At 42.4% G+C, this 23,149-nt stretch overlaps 1 protein-coding gene across 15 annotated transcripts in view; it reads left to right on the top strand.

The window, feature by feature from the left end:
* The window catches only part of HMBOX1 (homeobox containing 1), a 117,468-nt gene extending 94,662 nt beyond the window's left edge, over positions 1–22,806 (top strand). For 3 of the 15 annotated variants that reach the window (XM_082758426.1, XM_082758414.1, XM_082758421.1), the window contains exons 8-11: positions 523–618; positions 2,312–2,406; positions 2,618–2,749; positions 6,051–22,806. In XM_082758426.1, coding sequence (XP_082614552.1) covers positions 523–618; positions 2,312–2,406; positions 2,618–2,749; positions 6,051–6,188 — 461 coding nt within the window. In that variant the 3' untranslated portion in view covers positions 6,189–22,806. Of the gene's footprint in view, positions 1–522; positions 619–1,966; positions 2,093–2,311; positions 2,407–2,617; positions 2,750–3,409; positions 3,491–6,050 lie in introns of those variants that run through there. The other 12 variants (XR_014317329.1, XR_014317330.1, XM_082758416.1 and 9 more) reach the window with 12 other exon arrangements.
* The last annotated feature ends 343 nt before the right edge of the window (positions 22,807–23,149 follow it).

Here is a 23,149-nt window from a genome sequence, read left to right as displayed (position 1 = left end):
CACGACAGCAGCGGCTGGTGGAGAAGAAGGAAAGCAGATCAAGGGAGGGGGACAAAACTCCTTCCCTCGGTTTGCTGCTGCCGAGGAAAACACGTCATCGAACTGTACCCTCGCGGCGCATAGCAAGAAAACTAGCCCAAGGGTATGCGATTTGTGGCAGGGCTGTGAATTGAACTGGAGTTTTTTGAATCTCAGTTTTGTGCTCGAACTAGAAAAGCAGCCCTCTATTCTCCCACGGCGCTGGATCTGGGTGATTGAAGCTGCAAAGAAATTCCCCTATTTCAGATTTTAAGAACAGAAGAAAGGCTACTTTGTTTTTTAGAGAGATATTTGGCATTTATTACCATGGCATCTGGGCACGGTACTCTGGTTTGCATAAAATTCTCTTCACTCCCAGTTATAATAACTTGTCAGTGCTGTCTGTATCTCAGGAGTTTTATCAGATGTATAAGGGTTGTTTGCCTATCTCTGCAACCCGGTGAGCACAATCTTTTATTATTTTTTCCCCTGTTACTTCCATAGGAAAAAAGTTATCGGATTTGGAGCGAGTTACCTCCCTTAAAGTGTACAATTGGTTTGCCAACAGAAGAAAGGAAATCAAGAGACGAGCCAATATCGGTAATGTATTAGAGAGCCTCCTTTCAAGGTTCAGTACATAGACTTGTTCAGGAGAGATGGAAATTATGTCAGGTTGTATTAATGACGACACTAGAGGGTCCAACGGTCTTAATAGAAATATGGAATCATTTTTTTAAAAAGAAGTCTCGCTGTTCCAGATTTTTTCTCTTTTAATTTATGAAATTCCACCATCAATGCAGGAAAAACGAGGCAGTTAAGAAGTTTTACTGTAAGATCGGTTTTTAAAACCAAAATAAGCATTTTGCTAGCGGAGGGAGAATCGTATTTCCCCACGCTCAGGCTCCTTGGGGTATCCCCAAATAAAATCTGAAATAAAACCTGAAAATATCTGCATGGGAAATCAGGCAAATGGAGAGCATTGCAAGTTCAGAACCTTAGCGTGCTGTTGAAATGAGAAGTGGTTGTTGTGAGGAGCTTTTATGGGGTTGTAAGTTTCCTTGTGTCTGCGTCCCCCTGAAATGCACTTGTTTTTTCAGCCAAAACGTGGGGTTGTCTTTCTTACTGCCATCCCTGAGACCCCACAGGGATCTAAGAGTCCAGATGAGTTGTTTTACGTCTCAGATACAGCCACTAGGACCACAGGTTCTGCCGCAAGCCAGCTTTTTATTCTGGTTACACCTGTGCTCCTTAGTGCTTTCCGTGGGGTTGCACAGCGACAAGTGGCTGGAACAAAGTCGTAATTTTTGCTTGATGATCAAGATAAAACACAAGTCACTTCACAGAGCTAGCCCTGTGGGTTCTTTGCTGGAATACCTCAACGTAAGGAAATTAGAAGCAGCTCTGAACTTCTAAGTAGACCTTCTAATGTGGATAAGAACAAGGCATTCTAATGAGAACAAGCTCCCATTAGCAGCCAGGACTCAACAAACTTTTGCAGTGTGTGCAGAATTTCATGCACGCACAGAGGTGCTGTGCAGAACAGAGTTTGCAAGGTGTAGATGAGCGCAGATCCGTATCTGCCTGTTGTTAATTAGTGTTTTTGCAAATGTCAAGTGTGTTATGCCGTCTTGCTGGCTGCGGCTTTTTGCTGTAGTTGTTCTTTCTGCAGCATTTGGTGCAGTACTGAAACTTGATCTAAATTTATTTATTTTTTTGAAATGAAACCTGTCTGTCCAACTCGGGGGGAACACAGCAAAGGTAGTCAAAGATGGGTGGAACTGGAGCTTTATGTGTACTGTGTGTTATCTGTGCTGTATGGGGAGGAGGGTTGGAAAGAGACTGGAAAGAACTAAAGGGAGCTTTAGATGCATGGATCCTGCTGGAAGATGAAGATGTATTGTTTTTAAATCCCTTAAGTGCTTTTAAAAATTTCTCCATCTATTTTCAGACACTCCCCGCCCCCCTCAAGTCCTGCCAGTCCAAACTATGTGGGAAGATCTACAGGGAATGCCTTTGCCACTCCAGTGCATTAGAAATTAAGCTAATTTCTAATAGGACTGGCTGGAAAACAAGGATTCTTACTCGCAAACAAGTCTGTTAGTTGGCAGGGAAGGATTTCAGGCAAACCAGTATCTGTACATGTGCTACCTTCCCAAATACTGGAGAGTGAAGAGGAAGAGGCTAAGAACTAACTCTGTTCTTCCAGTTATTCTAACTTCTTGAAAAAAAAATAGTTACTTTTAATTACTCTAATGCATCAGATAAATTAGGGATCCATTTGCTTTTTTCGAAGAAGCAGCAATCCTGGAGAGCCATGGAATAGATGTACAGAGTCCGGGAGGTCATTCCAACAGTGACGACGTTGATGGCAATGACTACTCAGAGCAGGTAAGCCTCGTGCCTCAACCGCGCGTCCCCAAACGTGGGAGAGTTCTTGTGACACATGAAAGAGGCTGTCTGCCTCGTGCAAATCAGACGTCTCGTGTTCTTGTTTTGCTTTGCTGTAATTGTAATGGGGAAAGTGGAAGAGCACAGCTCCCCTGTTTGAATGTGTTGAGCAACCAGTATTCACCCACACGGATTTGTTGTCATACAACAGGACACTTGGCAAGTACGCAATGGGGAGGAGGAGGGAAGATGTTCAGAGGGAGGCAGAGAAGCAGAGAAGGTAGAAGAAGACAGGAGGATCTGCTCCAAACAAGCAAGTTACACCATTCACGCCACACGCAATGTATGAAAAATGTTAGGAGAGTGTTAACTCACCCAGTGCACCATGCATAACTTGAGCTCTCCTTCCCCTTGGCACCGTGCTAGTTATCCACCCTCCAGAAAGGATGTGCAGGTCTTTAACAATTGCTCCAATATACCAGGCACCAACATGCTTCCCTGCAAAACTAGGCATGTGTGTTCCTCTCTCACCTTTTCTTTCTTTCTGCGAGAAATGTCTTCGTTCTAGCCTGTGTTACAGCTGGTGTGAGTTGTTTATCTGGCACCCAGACACGTGCACCAGTAAGCCCCTGCCCGGTACGCTTTCTAAACCCTTTTGTCAACCTTGCCACAGGGTACTGAGTGCCCTCTGTGAGGTGCTGAGCTCCCCGTGCTTGTCTGTGGGAGCACCCTTCAGGAGTGGCCCAGGATCAGTCCCTAAGATGCTGACAGACAAAGGGGAAAGGGTGGGAGGGAAGGGATGTGATGAGCTAAATCTTTATTTGGCCCCATACCTGCTTCCTATTATTCTGTGACAATGTGCCACTATTTGGATTGTTTACATATTATCTGTCTTTATTTTATTTTTTCTTTTTTTTTTTTTTGCACTTTAACTCTTGCCTATTCTCTATTTTTCTTGGTTATTTTTAACCCTTGACAGCAACTTCTTTTTTAAATTCTCTAGCAAAAGAATACCCCTTCCCGCACTCTGAGCCCTCACCTACCCTAAAGTTGGTGACCCTTCCTTCACACACCTTCCTGACAGGTATTGCATCCCCTTCCCAATTTTCCCTCAGGTGTCAGTGTTAGCCCAAACCCACCAGGGATGTGTGCGCTTGACGCCACTGGACTTGTTGAACAGTTCATTTACTTGGTTCTGGCTTTGATATTAGCTCCGTTCTGTGCTACGCCCAACACCTGGGGTGGGCAGATTGTGTTTTAATTGACTCATTTGGGAGAAATAGATACATCTCCCTCTCCAAGGGCTACTGGTGGAGTGTTGTAGCAACTGAATGTCCTGGAACGAGTCCCCAGCAGCCTTGGCTGTGGCCCAGTACGACAAATATCTGGCAGAGGTGTTCCCAGCTACTCGGCTTTGATGGGTATTAAGAGGACCTTAATAGGTCATCGCCAGTAGATTTGGTGGAACCAGCCTTGCTAGCTCCAGATGATGAGAGTCAGCTCTGTGACTGGTAGCAAATATTTTGAAACTGCTGTCGAGTGCAGTTAGTTCCTTATCGGTCAGATCCAGGAATGATACTGAGATGAAGGGTTATCTAGACGCCTAAACTATATTTTTATTTGTGTGTTACCCAAAATGCTTTGAAAACAGAAATAAATTGGATATTAAAATTTAAACATCTTAGTTTAGAGTCCTTAAAACGTACATTTCTCCCTAACCTAGCTGGGTTCCTCTACGAAGTATCATTAGGCATTAGCAGATTAAATGGCAAACTCTCCTGATGACCATTTAACATCCCTTAGCTGTTAAAACCATAAAATCTGTTTTCCACAGTAGCACTTAAACTCTAGTAAAACTCAAAATACAAAGTTCATCCAAATATTAATGAAATGACTAGAACTCTGAAACTTTGTGTTTCTTGCCATGGTAAAGATTACTGAGATGACATCCCGATATTTGCCCTATATTTGCTGGAAATGAATGCATTCCTTTAAATAACTTTGGATTTTACCAAATCCCGTCTTTTCCGTCTCCCTCAGCATTTGCCACCTGTCATCTTAATTTAAAAACATACAATGCACATTTTAAAATTAAAATTTTCCATGTTCATCGCTTAACGGCTGTTGGAAGACTGATAAATGTTTATCATTTGCTTTCTGTAAAAATTATAATGCCCAAATCACTGTGTGTTCACTATTAGCTCCTCGTTTTAAAGAGAGGAAAACACCAGGATTTTGCCCAACGTCCCAGATGAAGTTATTTGGCAGCTGAAATTAGTTTTGAATATTGCTCGTTCTCATTCCTATTTTTTTAAACCAAGCTCTATTTCTGATCTAGACTCAGAAACATGCCCACTTCACATAAAAATTATGCTTGAACAGTCAGAATTTTGGCTTGATAATCTATGGCCAAAGTTAACCCTTCTTTCTCCTTTATTTTAAAGGTTTCATTGCAGTCCTGTAGCATCTGTTTCCCCTGTATTAGTTTTGCTTACAGAAATACATGGCACTCAGTTCGGTGGACTGGTGAATTTGGCAGGCTGTTCACCCAGATGTTTGAATTATGGTAGTTCCAGTCCCCTAAAATCCTTGCACTGTTTTCCTTACCTGTCTAGAAGGTTTTCGGCATCTTTTTCCCAGTTCCCATGTGAATTCAATTTCTTCATAGGTTACTGACTCAGACCAAAGTCTAGGATTGCTTCCTATCTCTGAATGAGGTCAGTAACAATATTTCAGGAAAAAATATTTTTAAAGAACAGGGCAATTATAGACTGATTTTATTATAGTAGCTTCCAGATTCTGGAAGGCAGTAGTTTGGAGGAACTTCCTGAGCCAGGCAGTGTATCCACTTCCTTTTTTGATAGTTACCAGTAGACAAATTTTCCATGAACTTGTCTAACCCCACTTTTTAAAGCCGTTTTTACTTTGGGCTAATCTAAAAATCAGTGAATCCTACAACCAATCTGCGATAAGTGAAGAGCTGCTTCCTGTTGTTGCTCCAGAATATATTATCTCATCATTTCAGTGAGCATCCTTGCATATTAGATCGTCAGAAGTAGTGAACAATTGGTCCCTGTTTACTGATTATTTGGAATAAGCATTTACCATATCAACCATCAGCCATTTCTCTTCCAAACTGAGGAGTCTAGGTCTGTTTATTCCCTCCTTGTAAGGGAGCCACCCAATGTCTCTGTTCCTCTTGGTTGCCACTCTCGCTGCCTTTTCTAGTTCTACCATCTCCTCTTTAAATGGGATGACCAGAACTGTATGCAGTAGTCAAAATGTAAGCGTAGCGTGAACTTGTGCAGTGGGTTTCTGCCTTAGTTTGGTTTCCTGACATACGTTGTGTATCACTTTTATCTTTATAATTTAGTATTTTTCTACAAATTTTCTCCCCTCCCACCCCCGCCTTAAATTTATTTCTCGAAAATTGGGTACACCACTCCATGCCCTGCTTACCTTTGTCTGCACAGTGAGGGAGATCAGTCCTAAATCAGTTGTGTGTACTCCTTTCACGTTGTACCCCTGCAACAAACATGCAGTTTGCTGCCCCTAGCCCATTATTTCTACCCTAGCTTTTTTTCCTGCTGGTTTTCTGCTTGTGGAGTAACCACGCTTCTCTTTTCTCGTTTCCGCCCGCGCAGGATGACAGCACTAGCCATAGTGACCACCAAGACCCCATCTCGTTAGCCGTGGAAATGGCAGCGGTAAACCACACCATCTTGGCATTGGCCCGGCAAGGAGCCAACGAGATCAAGACAGAGGCTCTAGACGACGACTGATACGAAGAAGGGGGAGGGTCAGAGCGAGAAGTAACTTAGTTTTAGACGTAGCACCTTAGCAGACTTTCCTCGGTCCTTAATATGTGTTCTTACAGTATAACTTTGCAGTTTCTTGTACGTCAGTTAGCTGTTAGGGTCTTGTTCTGTGAAGATGGCATGGTGCCCTCAGCCTTTGCATATACTCTCTCAGTATTAATTCCCAATAAATAATCAATCAACCAACCAACCTCCCTCTCCCAGCCCCAGTGGCTAGAAAAATCTTGCTGCTCTGTCTTAGCATTCAAAGTGCTTCCAGGTATTTTAGACAGTCCTCAATTACAAGTCTTAGGCTACACTTAAAATCTTGGATACCCTTAGAGATTGTGTAAAAATAGTCTGTATGCTTTTCCTTCTCTGAGACTGAAAGGATGCAAGCTGAGGTAGTGGCACAGGGTCGATGGACACCAGATTGGGATTATCAACAGAGAGTAAAAAGAACACTAGAAACCCCACTTTCAGCATGGGAATAAATGATTTCCAGCTGCAATAAGCTGTGCCTCACTGGTCATACAGTGACTGGATATACTTTTGGGTGCTGTGCTGAGAATGTCCATTGGAAACACATTCACATATTTTGGTTGATGTTCACATATTCAACACAGACATCCTCTGCTCTCACAAGCTGCGTGGCTTAGTGGATAAGTACTGCCTTCTGCCTCTGGGACCATGATTGAAGCCCAGCCTGGGATCATATGAAAAATGAGCTGAATGTCTAATGGACAACAGTCCACTTCTCAAAACCACTATTCATTATTTGGCATGGCTAGCAGTGCCTGCTCAGAAGAGGTCTAGACTCTATTGATCTGTCACTAACAAGTTCACTTTTTATTCTTCCTCTCACCTTTTCTGTCCCCACCCTACTCCCTTCTCCACTTTGCCACTTTCAAAAGCAATGTTTTCCAGGAAGGTATTATGGTCATGAAATGGGTGAGTGAATTTTTACACGTCTGTGTAACTAATGCCTACACCCCAACTAGCCTGAAGGGTTATTGGAGAACTTTTGCATCTGACCTTTGCTAGTTAACCATCATAGCATAAATATTCTCCTAAATACGAACTTTTGTATTTGCTTAAAGGCAGGAGGATCTCTTACCTGAGAAATGGGGTGTGAATGTTTTGTGTTCTCTTTACTCTGTCCTTGTTAAGATGTGAGAAAGCTATACTGCTACGAGCAATTTAATTAATAATTGGAAGCCATACTGATAATGGATGTGGTAATATTTGTAAAGCAAACCTACTTTAAGTAGCAGAAACTAATGGAATTGTTTTCCTTGACCATATGTAGCACTTTTGTTACTTTTTTCTTAAAGATATTTATATTTGATAAGTCTTTTTTTTATCATTTGAGAATTCAAAATGCCAAACAGCAAACTTGCATTACAGAGTCACCCTGCGATCACCTTGTCATCTAGTATCTAAATGATGAACTGTGTGTGCATCTAAGAAAATTACATCTGCTGGCATTGTGTGGAAATGATCTCCTGGCATCCTGATAAAATGATATGTTGCTGCCGGTAAGAGGAAACATTTCAATGGAAACAGCACGGGAAGTGTTAGAGACGGGCAGGACTGTGTTACGTTTAAAAAAGAGAAAAAAAAAAAAACTATGTAAATTTTTCTATATAGATATATAAAAATTTGCATAGTGTTTCCACAACATTCCATTTTTTACGTTTACGTGGGAATAGCTTAAGAGGGGAAAATAGCTTAATTTTGAAGGATGGTCTTCCTTCTTCTCTCGTCCACTTCTGAAGGTGGAGGAGATGAAGGGAAGTTGCAATTACTTCGTTTGTTCTCCTCCTCCCTCCCTTCCTCATGCATAATGCTCCAATAGCATTGTGAATTCCTAAAATGTGTTTCCTCAGCAGGTTTTTAGGCAGCCTAAACCCCTTCAAGGTGTAGGCTAACTAGATCATCTTTACATCTGTTAATCTCGCAAAAATTGCTTAGGTAAGTGTGGAGGAGATTTTGTGCTTTCAGAGGGCACAGAGTTGGCACCTCTTTGTCTCTGTAACTTCGAAGATAAATAGGTAGAGCTTGGCCTCGTCTTTCATTTATGGATTTCATTGGAAAATTTATGTGCTTTCCTTAGGTATAGATCACTGAAGCAGAATGAAGCCGTCTTTCTCTGTTTTATTGCAGTTCTTGAGTAGGCAAATTCGTAAGTAGCATCAGGGCAGACTCAGGAAAAAAAAAAAAAGGAATTGGATCAGCTGCCATTGCACCATTGCAGTTTTTTACTTAACGCGTGTATGAATGTTTTGGTACGAAGGGGTGAAAGGACGGGAGGAGAGCTTTTCTTTCTATTTTTGCACAGCAGAATGATCAAGCAAACTATAGCCTTAGTGGAATTTTACCTTCTTATTCATACTACAGTCACACACCAAGCTGACAAGCAACATCCACGATTTATAGTAAGGAGATTTTAATAATCGATGGCCTCTTTATGTTGGGATTGCCACCACCATTTGTTCTGGCTGTTTCATTTTAAAAAGAACAGACTCAAACTGTTGGACAGCTGCAATTTTAAAAGAAATATTGCTTACTATAGCATCTTAAAAAAAAAAAAAAGTCATTGTTTCAAGCACTGCCTTTTTAAAGCAATAGGAAAGAATAAAAATAGTACTAAAACATCCCTTGGTCCGTGTGATGCAGGATCAAAGTAACACCGCTAAAATTGTATGTCTGTACCATCTGATGTAGAATAATCTGGCCTTAATTCTGTCTGTCAGTGTCAGGTAGCTGCTGGTCTCATCGTGCATCAATATCCAGTATGAAGGTTAAACAGATAAACCACTTGTGAGCAACTGGAGATTGCCAGGTTCTCCTTGTCTGTAGCTTCCAGGTATATATCAGTTTGCTGCTCTCCCCCAGCATCTTCTCACCAGAGGAAATAACAAATGACTTAACTAGGCAATCAGTTGTCCTAAAAAAATGTATTTTAAAATAATTCCATGGCATGTTTCATTTTTTTCACCTTGGTTTGCACCTGCCTACAAAAGGTACGAGGAAAGAGTAAGACATCAGGATGCTCACGGCAGCCTGTTTCCTTTATTCCGAAATCTCAAAATGGACGATTTGCAGTTCATTAAATATTTTTTGGTTTGATGTGAATTACCTTAAATGAAACAGATGTTGGTGTGATGATTTCAGGAGAACTGCACCTAGATTAGATCTAGAGTAATCGGGAGAACTGGTGGAGAAAGCATCCCGGGATTTAGACTTCGTTCTAGGTTTTCTGCTGTAGTATGGGAAGTTGTCTTTGTCTTTCTGGATCTGGATTTTCTTGATAACTGAGCCTGTTTAGTTTTTTGGTCTGTTTTGTAGCATTGCAATTCACTGGCAATTTGTTGTAGCCAACCAGGAATGACTGCAGTTCGTTCTCACGTGGATTCCCGTGTAGTGGATCTGGTGGCAGGCTAGATCTACCTTTTTGTTCTGTGAATAGAGAAGACACTTTTCAAGATGCTTCTTTTCTGTGATGGGCACAGATTACTTTTAACTTTGTAGGGTAAACTTTGGCTGTTATTTTGTGGCCGATAAAGTCCTTATACTTGAGTTGTTGTCTCTAACAGTCTTCTTAAAACAACAATTTCTACCTCTACTTCTTTTTTTGGTTTTGTTTTGAATTCTCCATGTCTTTTTCCTGAAGTGTGAGATCCCAGATACTTACAAAAGCAGTATGAGTTGGAAAAAATAACAAAACAAAAAAAATAGGAGCAAGCAGACATATTATCCATTGATGCCCTAGAGTTGTAGAGCCATCTAATACACTTTAAGCATAGATGTTGGTACAGCATGATCCCATTACTCATACGTTGGACATGAACAAGTTGGTCATGAGTCAGCAGCGTGCCCTTGCAGCAATTAAGGAATCTCATTAGGAAGAGCTGTCAGCAGGTCAAGGAAAATGATTAGGCCCCTCTCTTCATCACTTGGGAGAGCACATCTGGAGTATTGTGTCCAGTTTTGGACAGGAGTGAGTCCATTGTAGGGCTGCTGAGATGCGAGGGCTGGAGCACATGTCAAGTAACGAGAGAGCTGGTTTTTTTCAGGCTGGCCTAGGGAGATCTTATTTTGCTCTTCAGCTGTCTTAATGGGTAGTTTTAGAGATGACAGAGGCGTGTAGCAAAAATATTAGGTGCAGTGGGCTCAAGTTGCAATCAGGAGAATCCCAGATGAGCAGAAAGAGAAATATTTTCACACTGAAAGTGCTAGAACAGTGGCCCAGAAAGGCAGTGGAAACCACATCCTTGGGGATATTCAAAACTCAACTGGACAAGATTGGGGATTGGATTAGAGACCTCCAGAGGTTTCTTCTGCTCGAACTTATTCTGTGACTCTGTGCTCAGGTCAAGGAGTTTGATCCATATGTGTTCACTTCTTTAATGAATTTCTTTTAGCTTGTTTTTTTATTCTTATTTTTATTTTGCCTATTCATAAAAAGTTATCTCATGTATTCTCCTAGTAGAGATGAGCTTTATTTGCAGGGTCTGGCTACAGGTTCTAATCAAGCCATAAATCAAGTAATAAATGTCATTAATTATTTGCTCTGTTTACACAGTTCTTCAGGGATATTTTAATGATTTTGTTTGTTTCATTGGCTTACATCAAACTGGTAAGTTCTCCATGTTTTTGTAACGCTTGCGCTGCAGATTCCTTTTTGCCTTTGAAAGGATTTGTCATTGTCTTGCTGCTGTGAGTGTAGACTTGAAAATTTTCACATAGCTGAACATATTAGAGGAAAAAAAAATACTTAACTTAAGCCCACTGGTGACTACTGTGATAAGCTAGAAATTTTTGGTTCAGTAGATCTTTAAATGGTGATTTTCAGCAGATCTGGTCTTGTAGGTTAGATCTATGCTTAGAGCTTCATGTTATTTCCTTAAGTGTTTGCTGTTGGCCACTGCTAGGAAAAAAAAGAAAAGAGAAAAGAACAACAAAAAATATACTCTGATATAAAAATATACATCTGATTTAGATGTTATTTTGAAAACAACTCATGATGGTGTTTGCCAGTACAGAACAGCATGGAATCATTATCCCAAGCATGACTCCTGCCTTTAAGGTGCAGATGAGTTCAAGATTTTCAGTTCCCCTACGTGGTGTAATGGTTTTCCTTCACAATGAGTTGCTGCTTGCAAAGAAGTAAAATGAAAGCATCGTGCTGGACTTTCACCTGGGTCACTGAGTCAGGCAGAGACGCATGGTGGTTGTAACAGGATTTCATAAGGAGAAGGTTCTTTATTTTCCACATAGGTAAAACCAGCAAAATTGGTACAAGAGTTTTCAAAACTCAAAAATGCTGCCCCAAAAGCATTTAATGCAGGATTTTGTTTTGCTGTGTGTAATTTCAATGCTGTTGCAAAGCTGGATTCACATGTTTCTCTGTAAATTACTAAGACTCGGTGATAGATTTTGCCCAAAGTACTGTGAGCAAACTGTGGATTTTTTTTCTTTTCTCTTTTTTTTTTTTTTTTTTTTTTTTCAATATGTATTTTTTTCCCATTTATCCCTGGAATTCTCCTCATTTCAGATAATTTTCTTACTGTAAAGTTTCTGTTCTTCCTCCTACCCCAGCTACATCACTGTGTAGCCCTCATTCCCCAGGGTTCATCAGCTTTTTTCAAGTTTGTTGGATAATTACCAGCAAATTCTACTTTTTTTATGTCAAAATAAACTTTGTTTCTATTTTAGACAGGGCTTCCCACCCAAGTAGCTCTTGCACTCTTTGAAGTTACTTGACTTGGTAATATTCTTTTGAGCAAAATCTCAAGCTTGTAGGCAATAATCTTGAGTTTAGTGTAGCATTTGGCAGGAATTTTTGTTGGCAAGATTGGTCTTGAAAAAATGTGCTCTGTGTCAGTGACCTAACATATGCCTCTCTTCTTAGACAGATGTAGATTGTGCTTGTGTGTATTAATGCCTCTTAGTAGGAGTATTCAGGTTTGTATCACGATACTGGCTAATGGAATGGAAGTTCGTGGAGTCAGAAATTTTCACTGTGACTTCTTGGAAGGGAAGGTTGATGGCCTGGCCAAAAGTACCTTGCAGTTTCTAAGGCGAAGAGTTGAGATATTTCAAAATTTCCCCCTTGGGCCTTTTTGCAGCTGGGATTTTTACTCAGGACCTTGAGTTGGTCACTGGCCAGTGGGCATTTGGCAAGCTGAACAGCATAGCCCCAAACCCTTCATTTTAGTTTCTGTGAGTGTTTTTTAATTTATAGGCTTTGAGCTGTCCAATTAAAGATACTGCACATGAATGAAACGAGGCATTCTGGAGATGGCAGCTATAAATTCAAATTTAAAATACACAAACATTATTTATCTCCTTTGTGAGAAATATGTAATAACTGCAAAAGTGGACGTGGTCATTCTGAGGGCTGTTGGTAAGCCGACAGCGTTTTGGTGTTGGTTTTTGTCCAGCAAATGCAAAGAAAATGAAATAAATGCAAGTATCCTCGGTGGCACCAGTGAAACAAATGTAGGGAGGAAAATTCAAACCTCTGAAGAGTTGTTCGTGGCTAACCTTGGCCTTAGGTTTTGCCACGTAAAAATAGCTTGGGATTGTTTGTGCCTGTTTTTGTGCAGGTGATGCGGTAGCTACGATGGCATTGGCACCGTTACAGCAATCAGGACAAACTGCTCTGCTTTGGGTAAGGTCACCCACCCTGTGAAAATCCAGGTCGTACTTTAGCTCATACTGACTGGGAAAAGTGAAGAAATACATTTTGCTCTTTCAAGATACCATCTGTGATGTCTGCGAGGTGCTTATCGGCGTAGTAGTCGGGCGATACGCCAAGGATTTGCCATTTTAGGTCTGGTTGGTGAAAACTCCCCCAAACTCACTTTAAATGCCCGTTTTAATCAGGATGGAGAAGAAATCCGACTAATTGGGTTGGCTGCTGCCATGCTGGGCTCTTCCCAGTCCTTCCCAGTAAGCTTTGGAGTGCTCTGGCCAGCAGCTTCAGCACAAATGAACCCAACCCTTGGCAATAGGGTGAGGTACGCTATGGCCCTGCCGTGCCTCTCTCAGATGGCTTGGCAGGCTCTGCACCATTCATTCCCTCTCTTCCCTCTCCTGTTAAATGGAAGCGGGTGTGTTCTGCTGATCAAAACATCCAGCACGCTTCTGCTAAATCCTTTCAAATTGCAGGCAGGGTAATTGGGATGGGTAGATAAATGCCTAAGTGTGTGGCAGGGAAAGTAATGGCAGGTCTTTTGAATGACTGGGTGTCCTCCTGACATGTAATTAGCTGCTTTAGAAAGATGTGGATTGGCATGGTCATAATTAAAAGGATTTCTGTCTTTCTGTGATTGAAAACAGAAGATCTTCTTCCCCCTAATTCTCTTTAATACCAGCGTTATTAGTGACACTTGGAACAGCTACTTCGTAAACTTAAATAATGACCTGCTCCCAATGGTACCTTATAGCAGCAGGGACTGAAACTGAGTTTAGTTTTCTATGCAAAGCTGATTCTCCTATTTTTTATTGTTTTTGATGTGTTTTTTTTTTTCTTTTCCTTTTTTTTTCCCCCTCTTGTTTTTATACTTGTTTTTTAGAAACAAAACTACCATTTGGTTGCGTGACGGTGTGATTGCAAGTTACCCAGGGTTTTGATCAGCTCCTCTTGCTTTGCCACTTGGTTGTCGAGTCGTTTTAAGGAAGATTAGCCATGGTCCAGGCCTCCACTGAATTACTGGTGCTGTGTTTTCACCCTGCCTGCAGGTGGAGAGTACCGATTGCACTGTTAGCATCCCGTTCCCAAAGCGGAGAATGTAGCTGGCTCTTCTGTGCCACCCGAGGTCATCTTTTGTAGTGTCTCAGTTCGGAAGCCTTACCAGCAGTCGTTGCCAAGTATGTAGCTGTGCTGTCCTGAAGCCCTCTGCTGTCTCCTGTTGTGCTTAGCATGGGGTGCTCTTAGGGGCTAACTCACCTTTTTCTTAAGAAATCTCAATGATCCTGCAGCTGGATAATGGCCTCAAAGGTATTCTGCCATACAACAGGAGAGGAGCTGTGATGATGTCCTGTAATTAATTACACCATCATCTCTCTGCGATACATTGCCAGATTCTGAAAAGGCATCTCTTGTAGGGTGTTAGGTGCCTTTCTAGTCTGTTTTTCTGAAAAACGGTATCTGCTGATCAGTCTTGAGCACTGCAGAGCCTGCCTGTGAACTTTTTGACCATATTTTTCTGTAGTGCTCCTGCTGTAGCTCCTTTCTGTCATGCTCCTGCTGTAGCTACTTATCTCAGACAAGTTTCTGAAGCTTTTTGGTATGTAAAGGTGCATTTATAGACTCCTAGTCGCATTTAGAAAAGTCAGCATGTTCCTAGCTTCAACAGATTTGCAAAGGAGTTAGGAACTTAACTTATTCAGGCTCTTATTTAAAGCTTTCAGTTACTTTTCAGCTTCTTTGTACTGAAACACTTCTGCAAATCTCATCCCTTGTCACTGTGGTTCAGAACAGATCTATGGGTCTTGGGTACGTGGTTCTTCCAGCACCGTTAGCACTGGTGGTGCTAACTCACAGGAGCAATGGTAGGAAATTCTTTCCTAGGACAGAAATTTTGGGGTGTTAACGTGCTGCTGTCGCTAGCCTTGATACAGCTTCCTATCCTTCTTCCCACCTCTTTTCCTGAACTAATTAAAGTCTTCCATTCTATGGCAAGATGGCATATGTAGCTTAAATAACCCACCTCTGTAATTAAGAGCTTGACTTCAGCCTTCTGAGATGTATTTTACATCATTGGAGATTTAAAAACACATTTTACTTACAAAGTTTATCTGTCAAATGGCTCAAGGAGGACAAAGACTTAATGAAAGCAAATGATTAATTAATATTTCTTGATACATTACAGTAAGAATATTGAGCATGTATTCCATTCCTCAAAGCACATTTGACGTTGGATTTTTTTGCCTGTCAGCTGGTAATATTGCTGCTATCTCTCTTTGACAGGACTGTAGTGACAGAGCTGAAAACATCATGCAGGAGTTCACCAGAGCCAGGGACTCACAATATCAACTCACCAACCAGTTTTTCCTAAACCAGAGTGCAAACCTTTTCATTTATACTTCATGGCAAGTAGGCAGACCGAATGGCATAGACACTCCCCAGGCACATTCAAGCTGCCTTCTGCTCAAAAGGTTTGATGAAATTTTGGAGTGGAAGGCAGCAGTGAGAACATTTCACCTGTCTGCCTTGAGTAGGCTGCTCTGAGTTGAGATGGAGCTACGCTGGGTTCAGCATGGCAAAGGGGAAGTGTGATGCTGAGAAAGACCAGGTGCACTGTGCAAAGGGTGTGATTACTGGTTGCAAACGGTAAACATCTCGGGGGCTTTATTGATGAGATCTTGGAGGTCTCTTCCAACTTAGATGATTCTGTGATTCTGTGAGATAGCTGAAGCAGCTCATTAAATGCTCTGAGATATCAATGTATGTTTCTTTGGGCCAGGCACACCTTATAGCATGATGAGGAGCTGCTGTTGGAATTTGAGACGTGCTTTTCGTCGTAGGGGTAGCTGCCTGTCACTTTAGCTAAGCACACAGCTGCTCACTGGGCAGGAGCAGTTTAATTCTGCCTCTTTTCCTTTCCTTTAGAGCTCTTTCAAGTCACAGCCCTGTTTCTCTAGGTGTTTGGAGACAATAAATACTACCTGAGATTAGGGAATAGATCCTCCCATTCGCAGAGCTACTAGAGTTAACTCCAGTTGAGAATTGCCCCTAGATTTCAACAACACTCAGTTAATGCCTGCTAGGATTTACAGCAGAGCAGGAACAAAACTGTCCTGCGGTTGCATTGTCAGTAATTCAATTCAGTGAAACAACCTTGAAAATCAGGCTTCTGATTAGGAGTAAAGAAGTCAATGAAGTATCCATGGACATGAAGAAGGCATTTGTAAATGTGTTGGGGTGGGAAGTCTGTTTATGTTTATAAACCCTTAGGGGATTTATTTTATTTATTTTTTTTGCATTTGGAAGGGCAGGATGGTTCATTCATCCCACTGGATGAAGACAGAGTAGGAAGTTTGCATCAGATACTTGAGAACCCACGTGATATGCAGGGTCTCCTTGTAGACTGGTCCCTTCTGGCCTTAATCGTAAAACTCTGATTCCAAAGAGGTAGGCTTGTCTTCTACTCTTACAGTTATAACCTGTTCTTAGTATTTAATCGTTTGTAGAGATTTCAGTCCTAGAGGGGTTCTCTGCAGTACGAACTTCATTTAAAAAGTGTGACTTGCCATCAGAGAACATGTTGTGCCTTAAACCATGGGAAGTTCCAGTTATATATATATGATAAATACCTTTTTACACTTTGTACTTCTGCCATAATGGGAATCAAACAAATGTAGATGTGATAAAAGGTGGTTTATGTATGCTGCTGTGTTACTTAGATTTGCTTCAGTATCTTACAGATTCAGTGTGTCTGTTCTACTGAGACAGCGATACATCCTCCCAGCCTTGTTGAGCAGCTCTGGTAGCTCTGGAACAGCGTTATTCTGTCCAACCTTTGTTTTTGCTTCTCGTGTAAAAGCAAAAATGAACCCAACCAAAAGCCAGACCAGGTCAGTCTGAATTTCTAATCTTAACTTCTTTGTTGCTGTTCTCTATATTAGACATCTGGGTACATGAATTCCAGTTGTTAAGGGTACCTCACGATGTTTTCTATTGTTACGTGGGCAGATTGAACATAAAATTATTTAACATGAAAAAACGTTGATCAATCGTGACCATTTCCTGTAGCTGCATTGCCTCGAGCAGCTGTTTTTACAAATGCTTTTATCAATTGCCAGAGCGCTTCAAAAATATCACAGCCAGCAGAAGTCGTCTTGCTGAACTGATGTCTCCTCCTGAAATTATTTCTTACACTGAGCCTTTACTTCCCTGAAGGAATTCCAGATGAGTGTTTCGAGTTGCACCTCCTTCCATTGCTCTAAGCCATTCGCTTTCTTCTGCAGCCGATTCTTGTTGGTACCGAATTTCACACGATTCTTTCCCAAACTTTACTTGTGTTGCTTCATAGAGATTATTTCTTCTGTCTTTCAGCCAAGCTCCTTCTCGCCTCGGTAATCCATTTTACCTGGTTTACCAATGGTTTTCTTACACTGTGCTCTAACCTGAACCCAGTGGTCATACGGCCTCAAACTAAGTGATATTTGTGATTTCCATGCTAATAACAGAGCCATCCAGTACTGAATTTTAGGTTTGGTTCCAAATCTTTTGAAAACTTTTGAGCTTTTTGCTCTCCAAAAGACCTCGGGGGTTTTTTAGCATGGTAAGCTGGCAGCACTCCTCCCTTCCCTCCTTCTAGTTTTGATGCTTAGGTCAACAAATCAGGGACACAGGAACTTCTAAGTATAATCTTTGTGTATTAATGTTGGGACTGTCTTTTTTTACTGGGAAGACTGGCACTGCGCCTTGCACTTCAGTAGATGTTCAATGATAACTCTAGCGAGTTAACTTGGAAAAATACAGGTATTTCACAGATGTGGCTGTTCTTAACAGAGTAATTTGACATTTCTTGCACACAGTTAGAGTGCTCAGGTTTATCTGTTTGGTTTTGTTCCCTATGCCAGTTGTAGGTTGGTGCCTCTCCCACTCCCGTTGGGACTGACTGGTTGCTTTCTGTGCCCTTTCTCCCCTTTCTGTGCCCTTTCTCCCCTTTCTTTGGTGACTTCTGCCATTTGAATTTCATTCCTCTCGTTTCTCATTCTTCTCTTTTCCTCTACAGGCACTTTATTACCTTCTCAACATCAGGCGGTGTATTTATAGTTAGGTGTTTTCTAAATTCTTTTAATACTTCAGTCCAAGTCATCGCAGCTTCACCTTTCCTTCTGCCTATGAGATGGTGCTGTATCAACTGCCTACTTGAAGTCCAGATATCTATTGTCTGCGGTGAAGTCTAAACATGAAACATTTTCCAGAGTCCACTCAGACCATTTAAAAAGAAAAGAGTTCATACATTCAGTCCTTTTACAGCAGGCTTTACTTGAGGCCTCCTACGTGAAAAAATGCAGTTCCAAGTGTCGGACCATGGTTAACAGAGGTAGTAGCATTTTTTCCTTTAATTTTATTGCGTCTTGCTTGCACTTACTGTTGGAAGCTGTGTTGGAAGTTGGATTAATTGGTGCAGTTAGTGTGTTGTCGCCTGCTTTTTACTGCGAGGGTTTGGGACAGGATGCACAGATTTGCTTGGCCTCGCCGAAGTGGCTGTGTACTGGGCCACATTTAGCCAGGGCTGGGGATCACTTTTGGCAGCCCCAGTTCCTTTTTAATTTTTTTTTCTAAGTTGTTTTAGATTTGAAGATGATTAGAGAGACTTGAAATGAAATGGCTTTTCCAAATAGATACCGTCATGAAAATAGATTGGATTTTGATCTGCCCGTCTTTCAGCATTACCCACTGAATTTTCTCTTTCTCTTTGCCTTTCGCATCCATTCAGATGGCATGTGGAGACTTGTGCTGACCTGAAACTTTTTTGACTCGTTTCTAGGTTCTCTGGGGTCACAGCCCCGTTGTTCTTTGGCGGGGGGGGGCAGATTTTCCGTGTCATCACCTGTTGCAGTACAAGACTTTTGGATCTAGCCATGGTGTAAGCAGCGTAGTTCCATATCTCAGCAGCAGCCGGCCCTCCTCGCTTTGCCATCAGGATTGTTCTTGGAGGTGAAGGGCAGCACTGGCTCAAACCAGTACAGGTGCCCAGCACCACTGGGTTGGACTGGGAGAGCCCCGTGCCTCTCTGGAAGTCAGGTGTCAGCTCCTACACCATAACATGCTAGCACAGTGCCGCAGGACCACCGCAGGACAGGCTTTTTACCTTAAAGATAATACAGGAGTAACAAATCTAGCCTAGATTTAGTTCAACAGCAGTTCTATCAGAGGGTGACAAGTACAAGTCACTTGTGTCCGTGGGGAGCACTATTTTCTTGACAGATCGCCTTGGCTGTCTCCCTCTTGGTCTCTATGATCTTCCCAAGGCCCGTGAAAGCCCAGGAAGTGTGAAATATGTGCAGTACTTTTTTAATTATTATTTTTTTTTTTCTTAGTGTCAATTTAAAAAGTGCCTAAGTGAGTAACAGGACTCCAGAGTGAGCTGGAGGAATAGGATTAGACCTCATTTCCCTCTTAAGAAACGAGCCCTCCCTGCAGTCCCTCCGCACGTGAGGCTCCCGAGGAGCAGCAGGGATCCGGAGCCCGGCTGGAAAGTAATCTCCACTCCTTCCCCGTGCTGCCCCCCCCTCGGTTTTCAGCCTAAAACTTGTTGGCGGGGAACTCCTTAACAAATCTTGCTCCTCAGCCAAACCTTAGCAATCTCCAGTTTGGGGTGGACGGGGAAGAGGGGGAAGCTTGGAGAGAATTTGGTAGGAAGCTGCCTCTTGGATTACAGATGCAAATAGCTTCGTGCATTAATCATGCATCTCTGGGTGCCCATACGTCTGAGATTCTGGGTAGAAGTGGCTAATAAGCATATTTAATCACCCCGTTTTGGAATCACAGAGGCAGTTTCTTCCTATATTCTTAATTATTTCTAGGCTTATAATAGTAGCACCTGCTACGCGTTTTTGTCAAAGTAATTTAACTATTGGCAGGTGGTTATAATTTTGTAAACAGACAGGAGAATTTTATGTGGGTAAAATTAAAGATAGATATCGATGCTAGTTTAAAAAAAAAATTGCATTAAAGAATTTCTTCTGACCATAGTAAAAGGAAATAAAAATAACAGAACACTATTAAGATGTATTAGCACCACTTAAGGATTCCGAAAATGAAAGCAATCCATATGTAGATGTTTTATTTTTCATTAGTAACAAAATGTTGTTTTCACTCTGACAACTTAATAACACATGAGTTGGGAAAGCCTAGGAAATTACTATTGGCAAGAAAAGCTATAAGGACATCTCTTTCGCAGAGAACAGAAAATTAGCTTGTAGGATGTTGATGGGTGTTGATACAAGCAATGATCAAATGGGAATCTATTGCTGGGGTACTAATGAAAATAAAGCATTTGTGGAGCCTATAACACATGCCGACCGTTTGACATTGTACTGCTGCCCTGCTCTAGAGATGCCTTTTTTTAAACTGTGATTGTTTTATTTTTTTTTTTCCTAAACAAAGCGATTGTCAATAACCGCGGTTGTAATTGAAAAAAGATTAATGTAGGAGTGAGCGCTGCAAACCTAGAAGGGAAAAGCCAACGGAACAGCGTCAGAGGCACAAAAAGAGACAAAGAAAAGCAAAGGCCCCGACCAAAAGCCCGCCCTAGCCGAGCGCTAGGGGCTTGGTTTGCCATTTCAGGTTCTGTCTTCGTTTCGCTCCGCGGCCGCGGTGGGCGCAGGGTGGGAGCCAGGCGCTCTCGTGCGTGCCGGGTGGCTGGCAGCCGCCTTGGCGTGTCTGCCAAACGCAGAAATACCACGAGGGGTGAGCCGTGTCCAGCCTCTGCTGGCCGCCACAACTCGCCAGCAGGTTCTTAGGTCTCCGTGCGTCCCTCTGTCGGCATCTTCCACCCGCGTGTCCGTTCCTCGCGCCGCGTGCCCCGATGAAAACCGCACCCGTGTCTCATCTGCTGTAGGTGTTCTGCCTACCTCAAGAGGTAAACATGGTATCCTGGAGTCATACGGTCACAGTCCGTTCTTCTTTTTTCTCCATTAGCACTAGCGCGCACACACACTGGAATGTATATTCCCCCCTCGCCCCCGAGTAACCTCGTGACCTGATCCTTGCTGTAGCCACCACCAACTCCTCTTGCAAATTGGATGCTGCTTTAAATGTGAAAACAAATGTTCAAGAAGCTATAAAACCTGAATGAAAGCTAAAGCTGAATTTATAAAGCCTTGTTGCATATGAGCCAAAAGTGCAAAAAGCTCTATATAATGAACTAACCTGCCACTCATATAAATATAAATATATATAAATATATTAAAATCAGACTGTTCTACAAAATTGTGTATTTGTATTTTTGTGTACGTACAATTTTCTGCTAAGCAGAAGGAGGATGTAGTATAGGATGATGTGAGAAGAGATTTTGTTTAATCATATTTCTTTGTTACTTATTTTTGTTAACATCCAGATGCCTGTCTTTGTCTTATGTGTATGACACTGTTCGAAAGGTGCAGTATCCCTCTCCCGCCTGCGTGTTAAACCTCGTCTGCCTCGAAAGCGTTGGGCAATGCTCCTCCTCGTCACCACGACCCTGCAGACGTGCCGAGGCCTTTCTCTTAACCAGGGCTGCTCGTTCAGCTGAGAGCGTGGTATTTATTCGTGATCTTCGGTGCTGGCTGCTTGCTTTGCACACGCGTGTTCTCCGAGCACACCCTCCACGGTCTGTAGTGTCTTTGCTACTGCTCCTCAGCCTGACGTTTCAGGGGGAAAGCAAAGAAAGCAGTAGTGCAGACTGGGAGGGAGGACGAGCAGATCCTTGTAGTGGGCAAGAAAAGGCCAGGAAGCAGCAGTGACCATCACAGGGGAGCGCATCTCAGGTAACACCACCACGGAGGAAGATGGAGCGAGGAGCTCTGGGGACCTCGTGTTCCCTACCACTGTCTGCGCTCTGCCAAAGCGTAGTTTTGCTTTCAGGAGGGCAAGTTGGCAAGCCAGTGCTGTCACTTCCCCTGTGCCACTTCCAACGCACCCTTCCATCCCCAGCAGGAGCTGCACGCGAGCCACGTGTCTCTGGTGGCTTTGCAGCAGCTGGGTGTGTTGCTGGAAGAGCACTTGCAGCAAACAAGGTCTGTCTGCTCATGGCTCGATCCCCTTGCAGTAAAGGTACTGATTTTTAAGAAGAATTTGCTAAAATCTTCTCTGAATCACTGCCTTTGTCTGCAAGGTGCCGAGTGGGTCTGCTCCGCGTTTTGCTGCAAGGAGAAAAACCCTCGTTTTTCTCCCTCTTGCACTTGGGGATTGTTCCTTATGCATTATTTAGAGACCTGGCCAGGGGAAGAGAGGGTCTTAGGAGGCCTGGATAAAACAGGTTGTAGCGGGGAAAAAAAATGCAAAGCCTTGGGAATCGGGTGCTGTGAGCTCACCTTTCAGTTCTGCCACAGACTTGCTGCAAACCCTGGAGGCAAAAACCGGTCCTTTCTGTGTGCTTCAGTTCCCAGCTACAAAACGAAGGTGAGGTTAATACTCGTCACATCTTCCGCAGGGAGCAGGTACTGCGAACGTATGAAGTATCAACTACTTCCCTTGTGTCCTTTGCTCTCTCCCCCCCCTTTTTTTTTTTAATTATTTTTTAATTTCTAGCTTTGTTTGAGCTGAATTCTGGCCCAGGGAGAGCGATACTGCATCTTTACATGTAGGGCTCATATTTATAACAGTGTGTAATGACTGTAGCAAAAGTCCTTGTTTCTATATGTGAATGGACAGAGAAACAAGTGCTCTATTGTATTGATTAAAATAGTTAAAATGAGTCCTGTATCATTGTATCTCCTATTCTGGATTAGTGCCTTTTGGACAGTAGACTGTTCTGTAATTAAAATGTAGTATAACTGCTTTTTTGTACAGTTTTGTTTTAATAAAACTTTTTTTTAATTTGTGTTTATTTTAGTATTGTACCTATTAGAAAATAAAAATGTATAACTCAACAAAGATGGATTTCTCCTATAGTCCTTTGTGTACGACGCTGTCTGGTGTGAAAGCCCCGGAGAGGCCTTGGGACGCGAGCGAGACAAAACCAGTGTCTTTTACCTTTCAAAATATGGAAAAATGAGCTCATTTGAGAAAGCTGTGTCTTCGTAAGGATGTCTCTGAGGTGGGAATGCAGGGGATGGATGCTATGGTGCTGCTTTGGTGTTCTGCGGTGCTGGGTGGCTGTACCCCTGTCCTTATCCCCGTGAGGCTTCTGCCAAGCCTTGGGCAAGGCTGGGACAGGGCAGGTGGCCACGGGGCCACCATGTGCTGCAGGAACCAGCCATTTGTCTCCACA

The sequence above is a fragment of the Aythya marila genome (genome assembly GCF_965140915.1).
Source record: "Aythya marila genome assembly, chromosome: 3".
NCBI classification, from domain to species: Eukaryota; Metazoa; Chordata; class Aves; order Anseriformes; family Anatidae; genus Aythya; species Aythya marila.
This window is presented reverse-complemented; position numbering and strand designations above follow the sequence as displayed.